The sequence below is a fragment of the Bacillus rossius genome, chromosome 2 (assembly GCF_032445375.1).
Source record: "Bacillus rossius redtenbacheri isolate Brsri chromosome 2, Brsri_v3, whole genome shotgun sequence".
NCBI lineage: Eukaryota > Metazoa > Arthropoda > Insecta > Phasmatodea > Bacillidae > Bacillus > Bacillus rossius.
In genome coordinates, this window is record NC_086331.1 from 104,545,190 (window position 1) to 104,569,316 (window position 24,127).

General features: G+C 39.3%; 1 protein-coding gene across 3 annotated transcripts in view; it reads right to left on the reverse strand.

The window, feature by feature from the left end:
• Window positions 1-24,127, reverse strand: part of LOC134529546 (potassium voltage-gated channel unc-103) — a 408,698-nt gene that overhangs the window by 14,843 nt on the left and 369,728 nt on the right. For all 3 annotated transcript variants that reach the window (XM_063363748.1, XM_063363750.1, XM_063363749.1), the window contains 5 exons: window positions 22,006-22,130; window positions 14,842-15,003; window positions 11,669-11,984; window positions 5,851-5,974; window positions 2,813-2,913 (listed from right to left, as the gene is read on the reverse strand). In XM_063363748.1, coding sequence (XP_063219818.1) covers window positions 2,813-2,913; window positions 5,851-5,974; window positions 11,669-11,984; window positions 14,842-15,003; window positions 22,006-22,130 — 828 coding nt within the window. The remainder of the gene's footprint in view (window positions 1-2,812; window positions 2,914-5,850; window positions 5,975-11,668; window positions 11,985-14,841; window positions 15,004-22,005; window positions 22,131-24,127) is intronic.

Consider the following 24,127-nt stretch of genomic DNA (forward strand, 5'->3'; position numbering starts at 1 on the left):
TAGTAGAGGGTTTGCGATTTCCACATGTTCCTCCTCAGTGAACTCTACTTCGTCGTTCAAAATCAAGCCGGCCAAAGCGAGATATGGCTTCAAGCAGGAATGGTAGTATAATGTCGTGCTCGGTTGGGGGAGCATGAATGAATAGAAGAAACACTACTTTCGAACGTTTGTATCAAAGTTCTTCCATCACCCGCTCCACAAAGCCATTCCAGCCAGGGATACCTGGCAAGTTGGTGGATTTCCCATAAAACCAGAGCAGCTCTGGGGCTGTGGGCAGTATGTATTCATTGATTATCACATCAGCGATTGGGATGACTGACAAGCCTGCTTTCTTTTTCATGGTAGAATGCTTCAGCTGTGAGACAGTGTGTGAACTGATTGTATATGCAGAGTCATAACTAAAACATGGTATGATTTTGTCTGGAAGGACTGAGGAGTAGGGTGAGATGATCATTATTCCACCCATTTCGTGAACTGTATTCTCTCCATCTAACATTTACATGCATGTCTGCATTGTCCCACACAAACTGCATGAAGGCAACTTTCTCAATGATTTGTGACAATTGTCCGCAGAGGATAGCAGAGCTTTCAACTCGTATTGCCTCGCTGTAAGTGTACAGAAAAATCCCATTAAGTGACAAAGGTTCATAAGGTGCTTAGACACAAATTTATGTTATAAGTAACTACCAAAGTTTATCTGAATTGTAGAGAGGAAAGATTTGGGCCTCACTGCAGTCATGATAGCATGAGCGAATTCTGTACAATTTTTTCCATTTATCGAGGGAAAAATGTTTGTTTTTCAGCACAATTGTTTCATGAAGCAGTTTCAGAATATCAGCCACACATTCGTCTGCATCTTTCAATAAGTCATCTAATGGGGGATAGTGGCGTTAAACATTTGAGAACGAATGTCTTTCAAGATTATCTGTGCTGCAGCTTTCAAGACTCTGAGTCACTCTTCAGCAGTATCGCTCTTTCTTTCATCGTACCAATTATCTTACAGAATTTTCTGTCCAATGTCTCTGAAACTCAAGATTGGACTGTGATAAGGAACAATGTTAGTGAACCAGATTTTTTCCTTGTATCGCCCTTTCAAATGAATTTTCACAGTTTTGAAATAATGTTTGTAGTCACCTGTGAAGTGTTCTGTGATAAGGTCATCCAGGAAAAATTTGCATTCCTCTCTGGTTTCTGCCAGGTACGCATATATACATTCCATACCCTCTACAAGCAGGTGAGGATAATTTATGGTGGCAGCGAAGGGTGTACCTTCACTCCACAGCAACTAGGTCACATATACATGAATATGCTGCATATGTTGTCCCCATTCACCAGCATGTCCAGTTGTTTTAAATATAATTTTTTTCTAGTGTTTCTCTGTACGGAAAACATTCCATTAAGTAAGAGGCAATTTTTGCTTGGCCTTGAGAAATTCCTCGGTGATTTTTTTTTCCACAAAGAAAACGAATATCCCTCAGTACATGATGCCTCGAGACGAAAACAGGGCTCTCCCTATCCCTGCATGAAGGCGAAGCTTCAGGAGCTGAATCTCCACCACGTTGGTCAGATTATTTAACACTGCTTTGCATGGTGTACTTCTACCTGAATGCGTTATGTTCTGTTACTAAATTCAATTTACTCAAAAGCTGTTTGTTCTGGTGTAGCCCACGGTTCTCACTGACTTCGATTAGCGTCTGAATACCACGTTTTTTACTGCCACTGTGCCTGTCCCTCAAGTGCACCACGACATATGAAACAAACACCCAGCGGGCAAGAGCCCGACATTTCGTAAGAAGGATAAAAAATAAACAAAAACACTTCAGAAAGTAAGAAGAGAAATAAGATTTTTGATTGAAAAGTCACAGATTGAACAGTTGGCTCCGAACACAGCAGTTAACAATCACACTGAGGGAGGAAGTTGGTTGGGAGAGGGGATAAAAGAGCCCCTGCCATTCCCGTTATACTGACTCAGCACTCGGGAGCCCAGGTAAGACGAGGGAAAGACGAGAGGGCGACTGCTCTCACATAAGAGAAGGCCCTTCCTTACTTGCCTCGGTGGCAGAGCAAAAACCTGTTTACAGCCGTAGATGGTAAGTACCTACCCAAAAGATAAGTGTTACATTATTTCACAACTACGACTTAGTTAAATATGATACACTCTAAATAAATCAAAAATTAATAATGTAATGTCATTTTTATAACTTTATATATAGTTAACTCTTAACTGTACACTATTAATAACAATTTACATTGGGAGCTCCATTTCATGAAAAATCCGATTTCCTTACTTTTTTATTTTTCTCTGATAACAAGAGAATTATGAGTCCTACAGGGTTCCGCTTGTACTTATATTAAAGCTACATAACTGCTTTACAACTTTATTTACTATGACTTTCCTTGTAGGATAAGTATTTTAGCCGATATTCTGCTCGAAGAACGGCTAATACTAAAAGGGCCAATTTTTGTGAAAATTGACAGTTTGTGAAGTGCTGTATCTCGGAGCCTATTGAAGTTACGGAATTGCAGTTGCACTCACATTCTAGCAAATGTCTACTTTAAAAGTGTACAGAGTGATTCCTTCCTTAGGATACACCTTTTTAGAAGTTATAAGCCGAAAACTGAATAAAAGGACAAAAATTTCAAGGTTTTTCGGGCACCACGCGGTTAACAGGTCTTTCAAACCTGCAAACTTGGTTTTACACTATTGGTATCTATCCTAACAACATCCCAAACAATTATAATGGTGCAATTTTTTGCTACCTAACGCGATTTCTGTGTCTACGGTGACTGGGCTATAAGTGTAGCTGAGCACCTCTGGTTCGGAGGGACGCTCTGAGCAGCGCTCGTACTTCTGGGTGCTCCGGGCTGGTCGATGGACGACTTCCCCGACTGAGCTCCGAAGTCCGATGAAGACTGCGGACATGCACTTCTCATGACACCAGAAAACATCACCATTTCATAGAATAATGCTGACAAAACATAGCTACAATTTTAAGTAACGTTGATAAAATGTTGCTGCAATGTCCTAGCCTATAAACGTCAAAAAGTTCACCTTTGCCTAACCTTGCAACATTGTATCAACGTTACCTAACCACATTTAAGCAACTTCAATTTTTTTGCATACAAGTATTTGATACCCGTGATGATAGACAATGTTGCTTTACAAGTTGAAGATGACCATTAATGCAACTGCAACTATGCAAATTTGACACAATGGTTTAGTAACAAGATCTGCTGGATAGGTCTAGATCAAACTATTGCGTTTCTGGTCTTGTTTTAATAATTTTCTGAATAACATATACCACGCTGCAATCTTTATAGTGGCCACTGTTCAGTGCATCAATGTCTTTTTAATAATATAAATGTGCCATAATATGGCCCACTAGGCACCATTTTGCTCTAGTGAATTTATTAATAAATGAATGATTGAGCGCAATGACTCGTCGAGACCGAGGTCGTCAGGTACATTGAGGTGTGATGAGATGAGAGTGTGGCACTGATGCATTCCATAGTTGCTAGGAACAGGATTACCACGAGAAAACCCACCTGCCAATGGCAATGTCTGCCACGTTTACCACGTGCGATAAATCCGTGTTCGACCACGCCGGGACACGAACCCAGGCAGCCTTGGTGAAAGACGGGTGTCATGAACACTCAGCCCCCGCGGTCCCACCGTTTTGTTAAAAACACACATCCGCTTGGGTCATCCACAGATGAGGACTGGAAGTGCCACTTAGTCATCCACTGATGTGTTAGTCACCTGAGTTAAATTAAAGTTCAGGAATTAGTGTGCCATGCTCGTGATCGTCAATATATTAATAAATATTTAGCGAACATTACATACTTATAGTAACTTTAAAAAATATATAAGAAAATTTTGTGCGAATTAGAACATCGAAGAATGTTTTTTAGGGAAAAAAAATCATAAAAAAGAGTGCATTTTGCCATTTTATTTCATATAAACACGCTGTTTTACACCTCACAGACAGGAAATAGAGGAAATAGGTTGCTTTTAATTAACGGGTCAGGAAGATCGGGAACCACGCTTAGAAGAAATCAGAACTGCAACTCCAGGACGTCAACCTAGCGGCTAAAATAAAATAAAAATAGGAACAACCTCAAAATAAACAGTAATGTAATTAAAAAATACTTTGATTATCAGTGTATTGTTTTCTAATTTTTCCCACAATATAGTTAATGCAGTAATTTTGTTAATGACTCTTTATTTTCTTACGATATTATATTTTCCTATTATTTTGATTTACTTCGGCATCGAAATCAAATAGACACTATGTTAAAACATTTTTTGAATAATTTTAGCGAGATTTTAGTGTACCATAAACATACTTAACATAAACATTTTCTTTTCCCGTAATCTTGTTTCTCCGGTTTTCGTTTTTGTTAGTTTGTTTGGATAAGTGACAATCTGATAGCAAGACATTAAACTTTACATCTACAGGCAGGCTGGCGTGTAAAAATCCTCCCTACGTACTGAGGCACAGTGAAACATCTCGGACCTACTTCCTTGTACTGAGGCACGGTGTGACACCTCGGACCTACCTCCCTGTACTGAGGCACATTGAAACACCTCGGACCTACCTCCCTGTACTGAGGCACGGTGAAACACCTCGGTATTATCTCCCTGTACTGAAGCACATTGAAAGACTTCTGACCTACCTCCCTGTCCTGAGATACAGTAAAAACCTCGGACCTACCTCCCTATACTGAGGCACAGTGAAACACCTCGGACCGAACTCCCTGTATAGAGGCACATTTAAACATATTTGACCGACCTCCCTGGACTAAGACACATTGAAACACTTCTGACCTACCTCCCTGTACTGAGATATAGTGAAACACCTCGGACCTACCTCCCTGTCCTGAGGCACAATGAAACAGCTCTGACCTACCTCCCTGTACTGAGATACAGTGAAACACCTCGGAACTACCTCCCTGTCCTGAGGCACAATGAAACAGCTCTGACCTACCTCCCTGTACTGAGATACAGTTAAACACCTCGGACCTACCTCCCTGGACTGAGGCACGGTGAAACACCTCGGACCTACCTCCCTGGACTGAGGCACATTGAAACACCTCGGACCTCCCTCCCTCCCTGTACTGAGGCACAATGAAACACCTCGGACCTACCTCCCTGGACTGAGGCACGGTGAAACACCTCGGACCTACCTCCCTGGACTGAGGCACGGTGAAACACCTCGGACCTACCTCCCTGGACTGAGGCACGGTGAAACACCTCGGACCTACCTCCCTATACTGAGGCACGGTGAAACACCTCATACCTACCTCCCTGTACTGAGGCACGGTGAAACAGCTCTGACCTACCTCCCTGTACTGAGATACAGTGAAACACCTCGGACCTACCTCCCTGGACTGAGGCACGGTGAAACACCTCGGACCTACCTCCCTGGACTGAGGCACGGTGAAACACCTCAGACCTACCTCCCTGGACTGAGGCACGGTGAAACACCTCGGACCTACCTCCCTGGACTGAGGCACGGTGAAACACCTCGGACCTACCTCCCTGGACTGAGGCACGGTGAAACACCTCGGACCTACCTCCCTATACTGAGGCACGGTGAAACACCTCATACCTACCTCCCTGTACTGAGGCACGGTGAAACAGCTCTGACCTACCTCCCTGTACTGAGATACAGTGAAACACCTCGGACCTACCTCCCTGGACTGAGGCACGGTGAAACACCTCGGACCTACCTCCCTGGACTGAGGCACGGTGAAACACCTCGGACCTACCTCCCTGGACTGAGGCACGGTGAAACACCTCGGACCTACCTCCCTGTACTGAGGCACGGTGAAACAGCTCTGACCTACCTCCCTGTACTCGGGAATGATAGAAGAGCCGGATGACTCGGAGCTGCCGACTTTCTGCTGCTGCAGGATTGTGAGGATCAATCGGACGTCGCTGGCCATGGAGTGTTCCAGCGACTGCACTTGTCTGGAACGAACCACACAAAACGTTTCCATTCAATCAACACACTTGAATCCTGCCCGAAAAGGTGGAGCAAGCAGTTAACAACAGTGAATATTATAAAATTACTAACCAATTGCGTTAGACACACCGGTCACGCCAATGTGACAAAATTTGCGGTCGTAACATATTTTACGATTGGAAAGTTTTTGTATTTTCATCGCTTCACGGGGGCAAATTTAACGAAATGCTGGTTAAACTTCTGGAACATTAATAATACAATTACATTTCCTACAATTTAATTTTCTGAATTTGTTCGTTAAGTTAGTAAAAACCGTCTTGTAAAACATTCTTTCCTGTTGTTAAATATTAAATTTTGAAAAAAAATTCTCAAACAAGTCAATTAAAAACCGTTTGTAAAAATTGATAAATGTAGTTTATGTAGTCCAGCAAGAAACTTAATATATCTTGTTGTTTGTTTAGGTTGGTTACGTTCACTTTGGTGCGACATTCGGTTGTCGCGTCTGTCACACTATTGTGATATAAATATGTATATATGTATACACACGTCCGAATTTGAATATTTTATAACATCTATAATACAATTCATTAGTTGAAATAAAAGAACAATGGTTATGATGTTAAACGTAGTAGGTTATCACAAAATGTTACCAACTTAAAAAGTATTTCAAATTTATGTTATAATGTAGAAAGGGTTACTGCCGGTATTCATCGTGGCATAAATGAGATAAGCATTTACTGTGTTTAACACTCTTGCAAGTAAATACATTTATAACAGTAAAGAAAAGTGCAATGTTTTGCTGATTCTAGAATCATAACAGACAAAATACACTATTTGAACTGAGCGAAACACACACACAGGTGTGTGTGTGTATGTGTGTGTGTATATATATATATATATATATATATATATATATGAAAAATTTGTAATTTCAAATTATGATTTTTAATTTTATTTTCCTGGATCTGAGATACGAATGTCATGTATATTTTTCATTTATTGACAGACCATTATTTCTCAATATTTCACTTAAAATAGCCAATCGGTTTCATATTGTGCATGTGTCAGAAAACATGAAAACTTGCGTCAAAAAATTAAATAATTAAAAATAAAATATAAAAATTGTACTTATTCATTTATTAAGAAGAAAAAATATTTCCAAATTATTACGGCCACGCGGTTTCAGTTTAACAAAATAAATATGTATTGATGTTAAAATTTAGAGTGATTACGACATTTGGTATTGCGAAAAAGTTCTAATATGTCAACCTGATGTGTGTTGTGTATCTTACTAGATAAGTAAGAATTAATGTTAGAAGAAAGTTAAGAAAAATAAATTTTAGTTATTAAGTGAAGTATTAGAATTATGATTTGAAATTACTCTTCATAGTCACAAGAAATCCTCACATGTAAAATTGTTGAAATTCGAAACTTCTACAAGTAAAACACAATTAAATTAAATAATATAAAATACCAGTTTTAAATAATGAATACAGATATTATGTAGTGCTTCTCTTGTAATATAAATTAATTTAAATTATTTGCTTAGAAATTTATCTTATATGTAGTAATTAGTTAAATCTTCTACGTCTTTATTTCTTAGTATATAACTTATTTGCTCTTCTTTCAGTGAAACGTTGTTCATTTATAAATGTGTAGTCAAAATTACTATTGCCAAAAACCTAAAAAATTAGTTAAACTAACCAACATATTTACATATTAAATATAAATTTCATGAAAAAATTACCAGTGATAAAATTATATTTGTATAATTTTATTAAAAACGTTAAAGCACTTATTGATTTATTTTAGATGTAAAATTCGTTATAAGTTCAGACATTTAACTAATTTTTTGAATGTCCTTCAACCAAATAATTTAAAATTTAACAGTGTTATCTTATCCTGTTTTGAATATTGCATTATTGTTTGACAAATACAATTTATTACTTTCCTCTTTTACATGTATAATTTTAAAATAGTTTTTTTACGAATAATATAAAATACTTAAAAATAACATATTTTTAGTTCTTTATGAATAACCTTAAATGTTAACATATAACGATAAAACAAATTTTAAAATTTTTCTTCATTTTGTTCTCAGTTTATTAAAATTGGGAAAATGTTCGTTGACTAGCACAAGTAATTTACTATATTTTACTTAATAATACAGTATATTTAACTATAAATTAATTTTTTACATACTAATGATTTATTTCCTACATATGTAAATTTCAAACGTGGACATTGTAAGGTGAAATCCCCATTGGCTTAGACTTCAACACATAGAAAAACAAATTATCTGCGAACACAAGTACAACAAAGATACCCTAATACTTGAATATTTGGCGACTATGTTGCAACAGCAATCGATACAAATCTAATCTACATATGAAAAACAATTTAAGTATGAACGGTAAAATAAATGGCGACTAATTAACGAAATAACTGGGGGTGAGAAATAAAATAAAATGGGTTGCAAGCCTAAGTTGGTATTCTACAAGTTTCGGATATTCTTTCAATGTAAATTATTCAGCGATATAATGTCTGAAATATACTAACAATAAAATCTGTACTTTAAAATTTTTCATCCCTTCCTGCATCTATAAAACTAGTTGCGCAAAAATATTGGAAAGTTAATACAAAAATATGATTAAATCTAATTTCACGTATTACTTTACTAAACTACTACACATATAACTATATACATGATGTAAGTTAAAATAACTAATTAAAAATGACTACCGCTGGAAAAAGAACACAAAAATAAAACTAGGTCCAAAGCCATACTTATGCTACTTTAACTCACTACTGCCTCGCTACGCTAGTCTTCAGGCGCCATAGGGGCCTCTGGTTCACTCACTCGCGTGGTCCACAGTCCACACACTCGTCTGGCCAGTCTGCTCACGGAAAAAACCCAGCTGTTGTTGATGCGACAACCCTCTGTCTTGCTCTCGTACACCTCACGCCAAATATCTCGCTCTCAGTAATTCCTCTCAGCGCGCAACTACGACTCACACAACCTTGGACAGCCCGCCGGGAACGTCTGCCAACTGAACGCAGTCATTCGCTTGACTTGCCCGCCGCAACCACTTCCAGAGGTCGGCGGTGTCCAGGTGTGTGATACGAGCATGCGACTCGCATGACGTCAAGCAACTCTAGCACGCCACGGTCGTCAATCATCCTGCCGGCGTGATGTCAGTGACAAGGTCAATCATCCTGCCGGCGTGACTTCAGTACAAGGTCAATCATCCTGCCGGCGTGACTTCAGTACAAGGTCAATCATCCTGCTGGCGTGACTTCAGTGACAAGGTCAATCATCCTGCCGGCGTGACTTCACTGACAAGGTCAATCATCCTGCCGGCGTGACTTCAGTGACAAGGTCAATCATCCTGCCGGCGTGACTTCACTGACAAGGTCAATCATCCTGCCGGCGTGACTTCAGTGACAAGGTCAATCATCCTGCCGCAGAAGCAGCCACTAGCCAAAACCCAGTATCATGTTGCATGGTGGTAACAATATGGTGGATTAACAATGAAACTCCAGTCACCATTAAGTGACATGTAAATATCACGAAAATATAACCTTGAACAGCTCAAAGAATAAAATAAAAAAAGGAAAAATTGGCTCAAATAATGCTAGATACAGTACACAAAATATTTAAAAATATATATCTCATTTTGCAACATTCTCACGCATGCACTGATAGAGTATTATTAAATAGACATGAAATTATTTATTGAACATTTTAAGACTGATCTAGTAGAACTATTGGTGGAAGTCTTTTGTCTACATTTGAACAGAATAATACATTATATTAAAAGAAAAAAAGCTACCAGAGTATATTTCAAACTGTGGTGGGGCTTATATAAGACGGTAATGTTGAATACATTATATTTCCTTGTTTAATGAACCTGTTTGATCTTAGCTTATTTTCAAGTCAAAGCCAATAATGTTTTTTTTAGTAAAGGAAAACGTGATCATTTAATACAAAACAGATTTAAGGATATTTATAAACTTGTATTTTTTTTAGAAATTCATGTGATTGAACGTCATAATAATACTTGTGACAGTAATTAAAACTTTGCAAATAGTTGCCTGGAAAGAGAAATTATTTTTATTTGTTTTAAATATGAAATGTGGCATGCTTAATAAGTTTAAGATCAATTTTTAAGGTGATTAGATGTAGCAAAAACATTCGTAACACTATATTTATTTTTGCTAAGGTTAAAATTTTTTATATGTTTTAAAATGTTTTAAGCTTAAGTAGGTATCCTCGCAGTACCAAAAGGTACTTAGAGTATCTTATCAAGCGGAGTTTTAACACTCGTATCGCTTACCTACTGATATGGTTCAGTCCCTCATTGAGGTCAGTCTCCTTGCTCCACTCGATCCTCCTCGTCCATCATCCTCTGTCGGCATGCTGGAATGTACGGGTGATGAAGGAGTGGTGTAGCAGGAGAACCAAGCGATGGACTTACCTTCAGAGCTGCTCCAGTCTCTCATACATGTCCATCTCCTTCATGTTCTTGATCCAATAATCATCCCTACCATGCGTCCCCTGAGTATACAGAGGTGAAGCGAAGGCCTCTATCGGCATGCTGGAATGTAGGGGAAGCATCGGTGTGGTGTTTTGGGAGGACCCGGCGAAAAACTTAACTGCTTCAGTATATCATAAATATCCGTCAACTTACTCTGCTCGATCCAAGAATCCTCCCTACCATGCATCCCCCGAGTAGACAGAGGTGAAGCGAAGGCCTCTATCGACATGGTGGAATGCAGGGGAGGCATCGGTGTGGTGTTTTGGGAGGACCAGACGAAGGACTTACCTAATGAGCTGCTCCAGTGTCTCATACATGTCCATATCGTTGCTCTGTTCGAGCCCAGCATACATCTTGTCTAGCATGCCCTGATTGAACATCGGGATAGGACGCTTCTGTCGGCATTCTGGAATGTATGGGAGAGGAGAGAGTGATGTAGTATGAGGACCCGGCGAAGGACTTCCCTACTGAGCTGCTCAAGTCTGTCGTACATTTCAGTCTCCTTGCTAAGTTCTACACAAGCATCCTTCTCGTGAGTGGGGTTGTAGGATGCACCTCTGTCATCATGATCTAATGTACGGGAGGCGAGGGAGTGGCGTAGTAAGTAAAACCCCACTTTGTACTTACCTAATCAGTTGCTCCAGTCTCTCATACACGTCAGTCTCCTTGCTCCGTTAGTCCCAAGCATCCTCCTCGTCCAGCATACCCTGAGTGAACAGTGGGGTAGGAGGTACCTCTGTTGTCATGCTCTAATGTACGGGAGGCGAGGGATTGGTTTATTAAGAGAACCCTGCTTTGTACTTACCTACTCAGCTGCTCCAGTCTCTCATACATGTCATTCTCCTTGCTCTGTTAGTCCAAAGCATCCTCCTCGTCCAGCATACCCTGAGTGAGAAGTGGGGTAGGAGGTGCCCCTGTCATTATGCTCTGATGTACGGGAGGCGAGGGAGTGGTTTTGTAAGAGAACCCTGCTTTGTACTTACCTACTCAGCTGCTCCAGTCTCTCATACATGTCATTCTCCTTGCTCTGTTAGTCCCAAGCATCCTCCTCGTCCAGCATACCCTGAGTGAGAAGTGGGGTAGGAGGTGCCCCTGTCATTATGCTCTGATGTACGGGAGGCGAGGGAGTGGTTTTGTAAGAGAACCCTGCTTTGTACTTACCTACTCAGCTGCTCCAGTCTCTCATACACGTCAGTCTCCTTGCTCCGCTCGACCCAAGCATCCTCCTCATCCAGCGTCCCCTGAGTGAGTAGCGAGGGAGGGGGCGCCTCTGTAGGCATGCTGGAATGTACGGGAGGCGAGGGTGTGGTGTAGTAGGAGGACCCGGCCACGGACGACAGTGGAGGAACCTGTGACGAGGCTTTCACTTTGGCCGTGGACTGCACGGACGAGTCCGTCTCATCGTTCTGGGTCAAAGACGTGGTTTGTCTTTCTGCGTACTGGTGCCGTGTCAATTGAGGTGTTGACATACCAGCATCTGAAAAAGTTATACAGAGAGTCAGTTCAAACGATATTTTGAGCGTGTGTATATATTATTGTGTTTTTTTTACATTCACGAATACAATTATGTGTATATCAAGATAAAACATTAATTTTTCTGAATATCCCCCACTGTGATCGAGAAGGCGAAACATGAGCTGAGATGAACATATAGCTTAATCATTATTCTCAAATGCTTATACATGTAAGCATACACCTTAAGTGGCAATTAAGTGGCGTAAGTGAGTATGTAAGTCACTACACAGTCCAAATAATACGGGCATGCATGAAATAGTGCTGGAAACGTGCATGCTCAAAGTTGATCCGGAAGAGTTTTAATGGCATGAGATATGTACTTGCGATGGATGACATTATGTTGCCATATTAATTTTTTTTTTCGAGAAATGAGATATGACAAACTGAAATTTTATAATGAATTCTTCTATGCCAAAACAATTCGTCTGAATAGTTGGAACCATATATTTAGAGTATTTACATAGACGCTTTTAAAGCACATTAGTTTTTGTAAATACTCTGAGCTGGACTGTCACAAATGGTTGTAGCAGCTAGCTAATTTCGTTACGGCTCATCTCTCCGCCGTCGATCCACCATGTCCTAGAATGCCAGAAGCCTCTGCGAACTGGCACTGCCTGCACACACTGGCCGAATCAATGAGCAGGCTCATGCTCTTCCACGCATACTCGCACACTTGCGCAGTTTCCAGCAGCACGTGCCGACCCGCAACTATAGATGCATTGTGTTCTCTATAGAAAAAGCAAAAAAATTATATAGTAAAAAATGTTATTTCTGACAGAGATCAAGACGGGATTATGAAGTTATCATAGAGACGGACATTGTAACTATTTTTTTGTGGCAAAGTTAAGGCTGCTGTTGTACTGAAGTTACATTGCATGTTCAAAGCCGAAAAGTGAGGGGATGCTAAGGGCGAATCTACATATTATAATAGACACCGCATGACCTTTGACTGCAAGGCACTGACCAAGCTTGCAGTCTCTCCACTGTTGGCGCTCCTCTATGGGATTTTTAGTAGACATCCTTACTGTTTATTATTTTTCCATTTACTTCACTTAACAAAGCCATTTTTTTTTTGGAAAATTTAAGACTGCTTAGCAAAAGTATAAATTCTGAACTTGGTGTTGATATATAATTTAACCCTTACACTGAATTTGCACAATAATATATCTGTAATAGATTTAAAAGGAAAACGTTATTAAATTGAAAAGCCAGCAAACAAGGACAAGCATACTGAGCATTATAAACCAGTTGTGTGAGTCACAGGAACAATTATTGTAAAGTACCTCCAGCCTGTTTTTTCCCTTATATTAACTGTCTGTAAGGTTTGCAGTTACAAATTTTGGTTCCTACGAAGAGATTTTCAGTGTGTTATGTTTAACATAGTCGTTTGAAGTTTAGGAACCTAAGACACTGTTTCGGAGTTGAACGAATTGTGAGTATACTGATAAGGATATGGATTAATTGACTCGGAGAGTGACACCAGTCACTAGTCATCACCATAAGGTGATGGCAGTGGCGTAGTTGGAGCGTAGTTTGTGAGATGATACAGCAGTGGTACCCCACTGCCTTCCACAGGATGAAGAACACCCGGTACTGTACCCAGGGGGGTAAAACCATCGGCAAGGCCGGGAATGGAACCCGTCACAGTTAGCTTGCCAGAACAGAAGCTCCAGCAATGAGTGAACAGACTTGGTGCTATTAAACTAAGTGATTCCAAAGGTGAGATCGAACAGACAGCCTTGTACACAAGACCGTGAACATTAAAGCTCAACACTTGTTTATATGCTGTATCACTGAGTAAAAAGACTTGGAGTTAGTAAACTGAGTAATGTTAGAGGAGGGATGGAATCCCCCAATTTTGGCCACATGAGTATGATGCCAGAGCAACCACACCTACCTCTGGGAGGATACTATTGAGACAGTGTGCTTTTACTGTGAACATCAAGTTCAATTATTGTTTCTACGCTGTGTCATGAGTATCATCCCTAGAATCTCGCCTTTGGTGATATCAGTTTTGAAATAATTAACCAGTTTATAAATGACTGATAAATAGCCCTTTAAAAGTGTAAATGGTTCAATTATATTAAACACCTATTAATTGTACAGTCTGTCACCTTAATTGTTTTATATCAGTTAATATTTATGTGATTAAATTTTTTTTACATAATGTTACCCATTTGTAATCCCTTTTAACAGGCAAGGATAGTTTTCAGGGGGGCGATAATAGAGCTTCTTGAATGTGGGATTCTAATTAATGTATACATATATATATATATGTATATATATATATGTATATATATATATATATATATATATAGCACTACATTAAATGCATGCTTACAGAGTTATATCTTGTTTATAAGATTTTTTTCACCACTATTGTATTTCTAAAGTAGACGGTCAAAATTCAAAGATAAAACAAGGTTTATAATAAAACTGTGCATTTACACATAACATAACTTATAGATTGGGTACATATCCCCTACCCGTATAATTTTATTAAGAAAAAATTATGTACAGCACTGCTTCTATTAACCCTGTGTGTACAATCACGATTCTTAAATATAAAATAATTTAAACTTGTACGCGTCTTCAAAAAGTTAATCGGTTTGAATACATTAGTGTGATCTATGAAAAATCACAAAACCTATTTAATTTTTTTAATTCATTGAGTTCTGTAAAGTAATCCCAGCAGCTTGTATTTTAGTAGGAGCTCGTAAAGAATACTGGCTTTTTAAGAGCACAAAAATTAATAAAAAAGTAAAATATGCAACAAGCATAACGATATTGTAGCATGTGAAGGAATCATAGCTACCTACTTGGAGCGTCTTGCAGAAGCAGTGGTTGACTTTCCTTTGTGCAGCAATGAACAGAAACAGCTGGAGATGCTCCTACTTTAGGTGTATAGTGTGCATTTTTGTTGACATTATTGCTGATTTTCGTCAAAGAATCCAAAACTACAACTGTGTCGGTCATGCCACCTAGGAGAAGCAAGCAGGTTATCTTAAAAAGCAAGTTAATCCATACTATCTGTAAATACAGCCAACTAAAGTAAACAGTAGATGGCGCAGCAATAAGTAACATTTAAAACAGTTCACTGGCAAGCAGCTTAAAGGAACGGACAAATAAAATATTTTTTACAAAAAAAAGTAAAGGCAGTTTATCATCGGCGTCACTAAATTAGGGAATATTGTCACATCTTTCAAGTTTACCGTCTGGTAAAAATAATAGACCAGGTTTACTTAAGCTTCCCTGGGTTTTGCCAAGGAAGAGAATGATCCATGTCGTTTGTTGCCAATATATGTTACTGGTTAGTAAAACATAAGGAGTAAAGTACTGAGACTAGAGTGATACCGATTATTACCGTTTATATTATTACCCTTTGAAGTATTATTGAATAATCATGTTTTGGCTTAAATATTCATTTGTGTTAATAAATGTGCATTACATTCGAGCTAACAATTCTTTATAAGAATAGTAAATATTATTTCATATATTGAAATAATTTTAAAATTTTGCTGTTACAAATTGTGCGTTGGAACTAGTAAAAAAGGAGGCTAAAAGTACGGTTATAAATGTTCAATTATAGTTAATATAGTTAATTTTTACAAGTCCTTGTTTCTATAATATTTAATTGAAACTTATTTCAAAAGCTATGTAAATACTTGTGCCAGTTATTTATTGGCCGCCAGAAGGCAACCAGGCCCTATCTAAAACAGAAAAAAAGTGGGGGGTGGTAAGTGTAATACAGTTTTATAAGTATGACTTAAGAAAAAAAATTATAGTTAAATGAAAATTTTTTTTAAGGAATTAATCCCAATCATGTAAAAATTAGGAGCTGGTACTCTTTAAAGTGTAATGAAATTTTCCAAGCAGATTATGAAACGTTTGGATATAATTACCAAAAAAGGTTTTCTTAGAGTAATAATTGCCGATACCAAGAAGGCCAATTGTAATGTGTGTTAACAATATGGTACATTCTGACAATAGCGAGAGTTTTAGCATTGCACCAATAAACCTGTCTTGTAATTTAGGCCCAAATATTTCATAACGTGCAACTAAGCATAAGCTGTAAAATGTTGGGGAAATTTTACCATGGTTTTTTTGTGTATGCTTGGGGTAGGTGGGTACAACATTCGCAATCTACGTTTTTATAATTTTTTTATTAAAACCCGTGATTGAGTTATTACGTACGCAACCATTTATAATTTGTTTTTCGCGAACATTTCATTATATTCCAAACAATATCATTTTCGCATTCCCCTTTACAGGTTTGTTGGCTTGTCTAAATGTTCTTATTTTTGAGTTGAGAATAACTGGTCCAAGTGTATGCATACATTTCTTAAACACTTTGTATAATGTGCATGTACAGTAACAATCAGTAAATCGTAAGTAAAACAGAACTAAGAGAAAAAAAATAGCTATAAAATATTGTGTTTTAATTTCTCCGTGAAATCAGAAACCTACGTTAGCTGATCTGCCTTTACTTCTTAAATTTTATTTTGTAATTGCTAAGAAACGCATGCTTCAACTATATGCATAATACTTGGAAACTCACAATGGAGTAGTTAGCAATATTGAGAGCTTGATTTACCACAAAAATAAATGGAACTCACCTGACATTTAAGTGCGCTTATATCATGTATTATTATAAAACATGGTTTTGTTAAAATCAATACCATAGACTTAAGCACACGCTAAATACCCTTTTAAAAGAAACGTATTTTGTTCATTTACATTTTATTATTTAGTTTGAAGAAAATTATGGTGCATTGAATTAAAATTGTTCCTATGCTACTATTCAAATATTACGCCTAGAATCAAATAGGATAAAAAATATATAATTTAGAAAAATAATAATAATAATTAAATACCCAAGGTGACCAAAAAGCCTTTTTTCTTAAGAATAGTGAAAAAGTAAATAGTTGTATATTAACTAGGTATAGTACGTTTCTTGATAGAAAATTGATTGGTGTCAGTCATTGTTTATTCTTGACTCTTCATTATCCATCAGGTCATTATCTTTCCTTCGTTATTTTAAATTTCAAATTTTATGGCATATTCAACCTTAACTTGCTGTTCTTCACTTCATTCTTAATTCGTTCCGGGAGAGTCTTCGTTTTACTCTTCATTTCTTTCTGACAGTTCTTCAATTCAACCTCTTATTTTATTTTTTCCTTCAGGTAGGTAGCTTGGCCTATAATTTTGTAGATGACACTGTAATATCATAAAATAGGTTGCATTATATATATATATATATATATATATATATATATATATATCCCATGGTAGAAGAAGCATTCTCAGTGAATTTACTCAAAAGGATATTTGCATACAATAGATTGTTTATTGGTAGTGAGGATAGTACTTAGGCATTAAGGTATAAAAATTTAATGAGAAAAGTACTTTTTAATAATTTTATGACTAATAGCTTTTTGCATATACCAGAGATCAAAACAAGCACTGCAATATTGATCAAATCAATTAATGCGTAAACAGTTTTTTTTTTTTTTTTTGCTTTTTCCAAAACCATTTTAGCGATTTTGAAAGGTTTACAAAATGGTGGTCAGGAGAGATGAAAAAGCAGGCAAACGCTATGATGCGTAACGGTCTGGTGATTTATGTACATTAGTGGGTTCAGTGGACAAAAAATGAAGTAAGATGGCAGTTGGTAATAACATATTCTAGCACATGAAATGGTAATCCAATATGATGGCCAATATGACTTACATGACTTCAGTAGTTACATTCGACGTGATAGAAGAGGCCAGTCTGCTGGAAAAAAAAATTTACACATGCTTTCGGCGGGAATCAAACCATGGTCTAGTAAGTAAGTAATGTAAGGGTTTCGATGCATTTTAATTATATTTATATTAAAATATTGTAAAATATATTAATAATTATTAATTAAAATACCCTTTCCGAAATTTAACTAGGGAATCTGAAGTTCATGATATATTCAATAAATTTACTAAATATATTTTATAATCTTTGTAATTTTTAATTTTCAGTATAAAAAAATGTAATTTGGGTATCAAATTTTAGTCGTGGTCGAGGTCATGTTATAGATTAAGAAACTTTAAAATGATTTTTGTTGCTATTTTTTGCATAACTTAAGCGATTTTGTGAAATTAATTTTGGCATCACCAATCCAAGATGGTGGCGGTCATTGACTTTCTCCCTTAATACCTAACATAAAAATCATATCAGACTAACCTTTTATACACTTATTAGGCAGTTATTAATTTCATTTTTCATTACCTCTAAGCAATCCTCCATTTTACTCTTCATTTCCTTCTGGCAGTTCTACATTCCACCCCTCAATTCCTCCTTAGACAGTACAATTTATTTTTAATTCAAACCATGAGAGCCTACAAAATCTTAAATTCTAAAGATTCTTTTAACAATTACCCAGAACATGTCTATGACCCTTCTGACAACGCAAAACTATTTTCATAACGATAGGTATAGTCTGTCAACAATGCGGACCGCAAAACCCAAGCTCCCGACCCCAGCATGGTTGGAACTTTCTTCCTGGCCCATCCGTATCCTGTACTGAACCTGCCTGCTTAATGCTTGCAATATTTAACTTCGCATGAATGAGCCCAGGGTTTTACCTGTGTCTATGAAGGTTTTATCTGGGCTCAACTTGACTAGTTATAGTCTAAATCTAAGATAGGGGAGTAAGTCATGGCATCAATATATATTGCTTGCATGGGTGGCCAATCCCCTATCAAAGCACACGATGCATGCTACCCTTTCTGCCTGGCTGAAACCCAGCATTATTAGGCGTAATGGCTGCGGCCTGGGACGCACCTAGACTCTTCCCTAATCCAGACCTTTCCTAACCAAATACACTTAGTTTTAGTAACGTCAGGAAAAAATACATAGTGTTAATACGTCAGCGAGTGTCCCGGAAAGGATCTTCAAGTGATTCATGGCAGTCTTCTTATCTAGAGTTTGGTTGTTGGTGTGTTTTGACCACATCTTAAATATGTATTTGGATTTGTTCCTTTCTTCTAAGTTCTTGCTTCGGCCGCCACAGTCAAAATTGTGTCTCCTGGTTACCTTTTTTTCTGGCTGCGTGCCATGACTATGAGTGCTTGGGCGCATGTACTGTATAATCTTGAAAACATCCTGCCCACAGTTCATTCTAGTCGTAAACTATTGTGATTATGTGCCTTTATTTATCGCGGTTAACATTTTTTGTTGTAATTTTCTTGTATTCAATTTAAGTTGTTTCGTAACTTTGCGTCACTAGGGATTTGTAAATTGCCAACAGCTTTTTGCGTGTGTTGTGTTTTGCCCACGTTTCTGTAGTCAGCCTTTCCTTACACCGTAGTGTATTTTCTATTTGCGCTCGTTTCTTGTCTGTTACTAGCCCCACGGGCCTTGTAATTCTTAGAGCGCCTTAAAAAAATTAGGTTTTTTTCAACTATAAATATTTATCCTTTATTAACGTAATTGCACTTTATTATGCTACTTCTAAAATTTCGAATATTTTAACTTAATACTTTTGCTTTTCTTGTGGTTTTCCACTGTACGTTTTATAAAGTTACTAGTCAATTTTATGTAATAAAATCATGATTGTTAATTCTTTTTGAAATAATGATTGTATTTTTAACCTAACTTATTTACAGCGATTATATGCTGACGTCGCCGGGGCTAATCCCGTCAGTGGTGGTTGAAGTCCCGGCTGCTTAGACGGGTGGTAGAGGGGTTCGAGCCTCGTGGCCTGGGGGATCAAGCCTAGCCCAGGTGTGTCACTGTCCAGGAAAGTACCGCAGGTTCCCGGCGTGGAACGAGATGACGAACCTGAAGAGTTCCTCGCCGTGGTTGCGACCCGCGTCGGCCGAGGCGTCCGTCCGCGAGCATCCGCGAGCACGCATCCAGCGCGTCCGACGACTCTGCTGCCTCCAGCGCGTCCGACGACTCTGCTGCCTCCAGCGCGTCCGACGACTCTGCTGCCTCCAGCGCGTCCGTCGACTCTGCTGCCTCCAGCGCGCCCGACGACTCTGCTGCCTCCAGCGCGTCCGACGACTCTGCTGCCTCCAGCGCGCCCGACGACTCTGCTGCCTCCAGCGCGCCCGACGACTCTGCTGCCTCCAGCGCGTCCGACGACTCTGCTGCCTCCAGCGCGTCCGTCGACTCTGCTGCCTCCAGCGCGCCCGACGACTCTGCTGCCTCCAGCGCGTCCGACGACTCTGCTGCCTCCAGCGCGTCCGACGACTCTGCTGCCTCCAGCGCGTCCGTCGACTCTGCTGCCTCCAGCGCGGCCGACGACTCTGCTGCCTCCAGCGCGTCCGTCGACTCTGCTGCCTCCAGCGCGTCCGACGACTCTGCTGCCTCCAGCGCGTCCGACGACTCTGCTGCCTCCAGCGCGCCCGACGACTCTGCTGCCTCCAGCGCGCCCGACGACTCTGCTGCCTCCAGCGCGGCCGTCGACTCTGCTGCCTCCAGCGCGGCCGTCGACTCTGCTGCCTCCAGCGCGTCCGACGACTCTGCTGCCTCCAGCGCGTCCGTCGACTCTGCTGCCTCCAGCGCGGCCGACGACTCTGCTGCCTCCAGCGCGTCCGTCGACTCTGCTGCCTCCAGCGCGTCCGACGACTCTGCTGCCTCCAGCGCGTCCGACGACTCTGCTGCCTCCAGCGCGCCCGACGACTCTGCTGCCTCCAGCGCGCCCGACGACTCTGCTGCCTCCAGCGCGGCCGACGACTCTGCTGCCTCCAGCGCGGCCGTCGACTCTGCTGCCTCCAGCGCGGCCGACGACTCTGCTGCCTCCAGCGCGTCCGACGACTCTGCTGCCTCCAGCGCGGCCGACGACTCTGCTGCCTCCAGCGCGTCCGACAACTCTGCTGCCTCCAGCCACACTCCCTGTGCTGCTTACTCCCGCGGCGGCTGCGCGACTTGACGGGCGCGATGATCCAGCTTGCAAGATTATCCCTCCCCTCTTCCTGGTGCGTCTTGCCGGCGTTCCCACAGCTCTTTCATTTCCTTCAATTCCTCCCTTTATCAAACCATTCCACACACGTGCACATCGGGGCAAAGAGGTGGCAATGTGCAACAGTGGTCTAAGCGACTGGGAGGAGCACTTGGAGCGACGTCAATGCTCTTCAAGCTTTCATTGTAGTGGTTTTGATGTTCATTCTTCACATTCTTCAGCGAGAATTGAACATATACTGGGAGCGAGTCCGCATCAATATAAACCAGGATTGTAAACATATCTCTCTACCTCTGAGAAGTATAAAAGTTTAGCAGTGTGCTTTGCAGCACCACGCATCAATGAATGGTATTCGAATGTAGGCTACAAATTATATACCAAATAGATTACATTACAAGAATGAAGCAATGTTCTTAACAGTTTTGTTTATAGATAACTAGGGGGGAATGTCGCCAGTAGGTTCAAATCAGAAAGTTACATATTCTCATTTAATATTGTACAATCCACTCGTCGATCCCATTCCTCTTTCGCAACATTGCAAGAACAATTTTATATTACACAATACAGCGCAATGAGCTTAAAATTCCGCACTCAGCTCAGAAACGCCCATGAGTCCCCAGCCGGAAAAAAATGTATTGCGTTTGGATGAAAAATGTGGCAGCATTGCACGGCTAGCTTGCTACGTAGCGTACCATGCTTTCCCTCCATCCGTGACACTTATTCCACTTACCAGTGGCACTTTGTTCTTATTCTTCACTAACGTGATATGCAGAACTAACTTTCACAACTCCATAACGTTTATAACTTAATGGCAAGGTATCATTTCAATGTAAGTTCAAATAGCTGTGTGTTGCAAATTCATTTTTCACCATTAGGCATGCTTAATTGTAACTTTTCGCAATTATGTCATGACATTTTTTTACTGATAATACCAGTATTGTGCATCTTTAATCCAGGCCATGTGCGAAAACAAATTTGTGAGTATCATTAAACATTTGTGTTTACAATAGGGTAAATTCAGGCCAAATTTTCGCCTACTCACCCGACACGGAGTATCCTCTCGATGACCTTTTTTGCTTTTCGTCTTCGCCGAATCCTAAATTGAGTGGAGTTACGTCCATGCCAGCTTTGTCTGCGGACAGCTCAATGATACCGCCGGGCCGGTCACTGAAACGAAACGCACAGGTGCAGCGAGAGAGCCCATGCCGACAGCACACACAACTCTAAGTGCGGAGGGCCGGAAACTGAAAAACGCCATCTTGGTTTCAACAGTTTTTGTGTCAACAATTTTCCGTCGTTTAACCACAGCATATATAATTTATTGAAGATAACAAGGGGCTGCTGCAAATAATTTCCACTGTGATGTCATTGGCGTATACTACTTAACTCGTTTCTGGGAATGACCACAGTCGTGATAGTGCTATCACGGGGACGCACCACAACGCCGAAATACCACAACGCCGAAATGCCAAAATTGCCACAACGCCGACAGCTAGAAAACTGCTGTGTACCACAACGCCGAATTACCACAACGCCGAAATACACTAACGCCGAAAAATGTCATTGCAGGACTGCCACAAAGGTTAGGTTAGGTTAGACTATGTTAGGTTAGACTAGGTTAGGTTAGACTAGGTAAGGTTAGACTAGGTTAGGTTAGACTAGGTTAAGTTAGACTAGGTTAGGTTAGGCTAGGCTAGGATAGGCTAGGTTAAGTTAGGTTAGGTTATATTACGCTAGGTTAGGTTAGGTTAGGTTGGGTAAGGTTAGGTTTGATTGTGGTATTTCGGCGTTAAGGTACATTTAAGAAAAACACACAAATTCATTCAGTTATTATTTCGGCGTTGTGGTACACAGCAGTTTTCTAGCTGTCGGCGTTGTGGTCAATTTTGACATTCGGGGTTATGGTATTTCGGCGCTGTGGTAACGACCCTGCTATCACTAGTTGCTGGGCTTCTGGGTCGTAGCAACTTCGAAGGCGAGGCCAGACAACTCCAGACAATGGCCGCGAAGGGCTTCAATTTTTAATTATGCCACAAATAAACTTTACGTTTATGGTAGCCTATTTATAAATATTTAATGTGTGATCAATTTTTTTTAAAGGAAGTAAATTAAAAAAAATTTTAAAAATGTTTTGGCCAAAAAAATGTTGAAACCAGTACAGCATCTTTAGGTAACTATCCCTCCCTAAGAGTCAATTACACAATTCAAGTTTTAAAGCTACACAGAGGTAAGTTGGGTCTTGTGCGAGTAAGCGTTACGTCGCTACCTCAACAAGTTTTGGTAATAAGAGCAAGTTAGAACTCGCCTCCTCGTCAGAAGAGGTTCTACAGAAGTAAAGAGTTCCTACTCGAATAAACTTTTACAAACTTTTAACTTTTAATATTATTTCATATTCAACAAAAATTAAAAATTAGATTTAATACAATCAACTGTATCGTTCAACTGTTGTAAGCGAGTTCACCATTAAAAAAAAGGTGTAAAGCAAAAAAAAAAATCTTTACACTCGGAGCAAAGCGAGCGAATAGTTAAGTGGCATGGAGATTACCTAATTTCCTCAACATGGCGAGTATTCATTCCAGCATTAAAAAATGTAACTAAGTTAAAAATAAAATTATTTACTATATACAAAAATTAATAGTAATGTTTGAATGTAATATAAAACTGCATTTATAAAAAATGAAATTGTAAAATTGCATAATTTTACATTAAAATAAAAATAATTAATTAATATTCATCATGTCTAAATTTCATTTGTCTTAAAATATTTTGCAAAAATTTCAAAGCACTTACAATTTTTTGTGAAACTAAATTTATTTATTTTTTGTTATTGAATAAAAAATTTGGAAAGGATAGCGTAGAGATATGTGTTTAAGAGAATGATAGTATCATAATAATAATATTAATTATATTTTAATATTTTTTCTGTTTCAAACAATACTTAATCTATTTATTGTCAATATTTTATTATTTTTTACATTTAATATAGTTTTTGTTGGTAAATGATTCATCAGTAGGGGCAGGCATTTTTCGCGAAAAGATCTGAACATTTATTAGACTGCAACAAGGTATACCCGCACCTGTGGTTTCTTCCTTGGGAATTGGCGACCGTCTGCGAGAGAAGTCGTTGCCTTATTTGACCGAGCCACTCAGGACGCGTTTACATC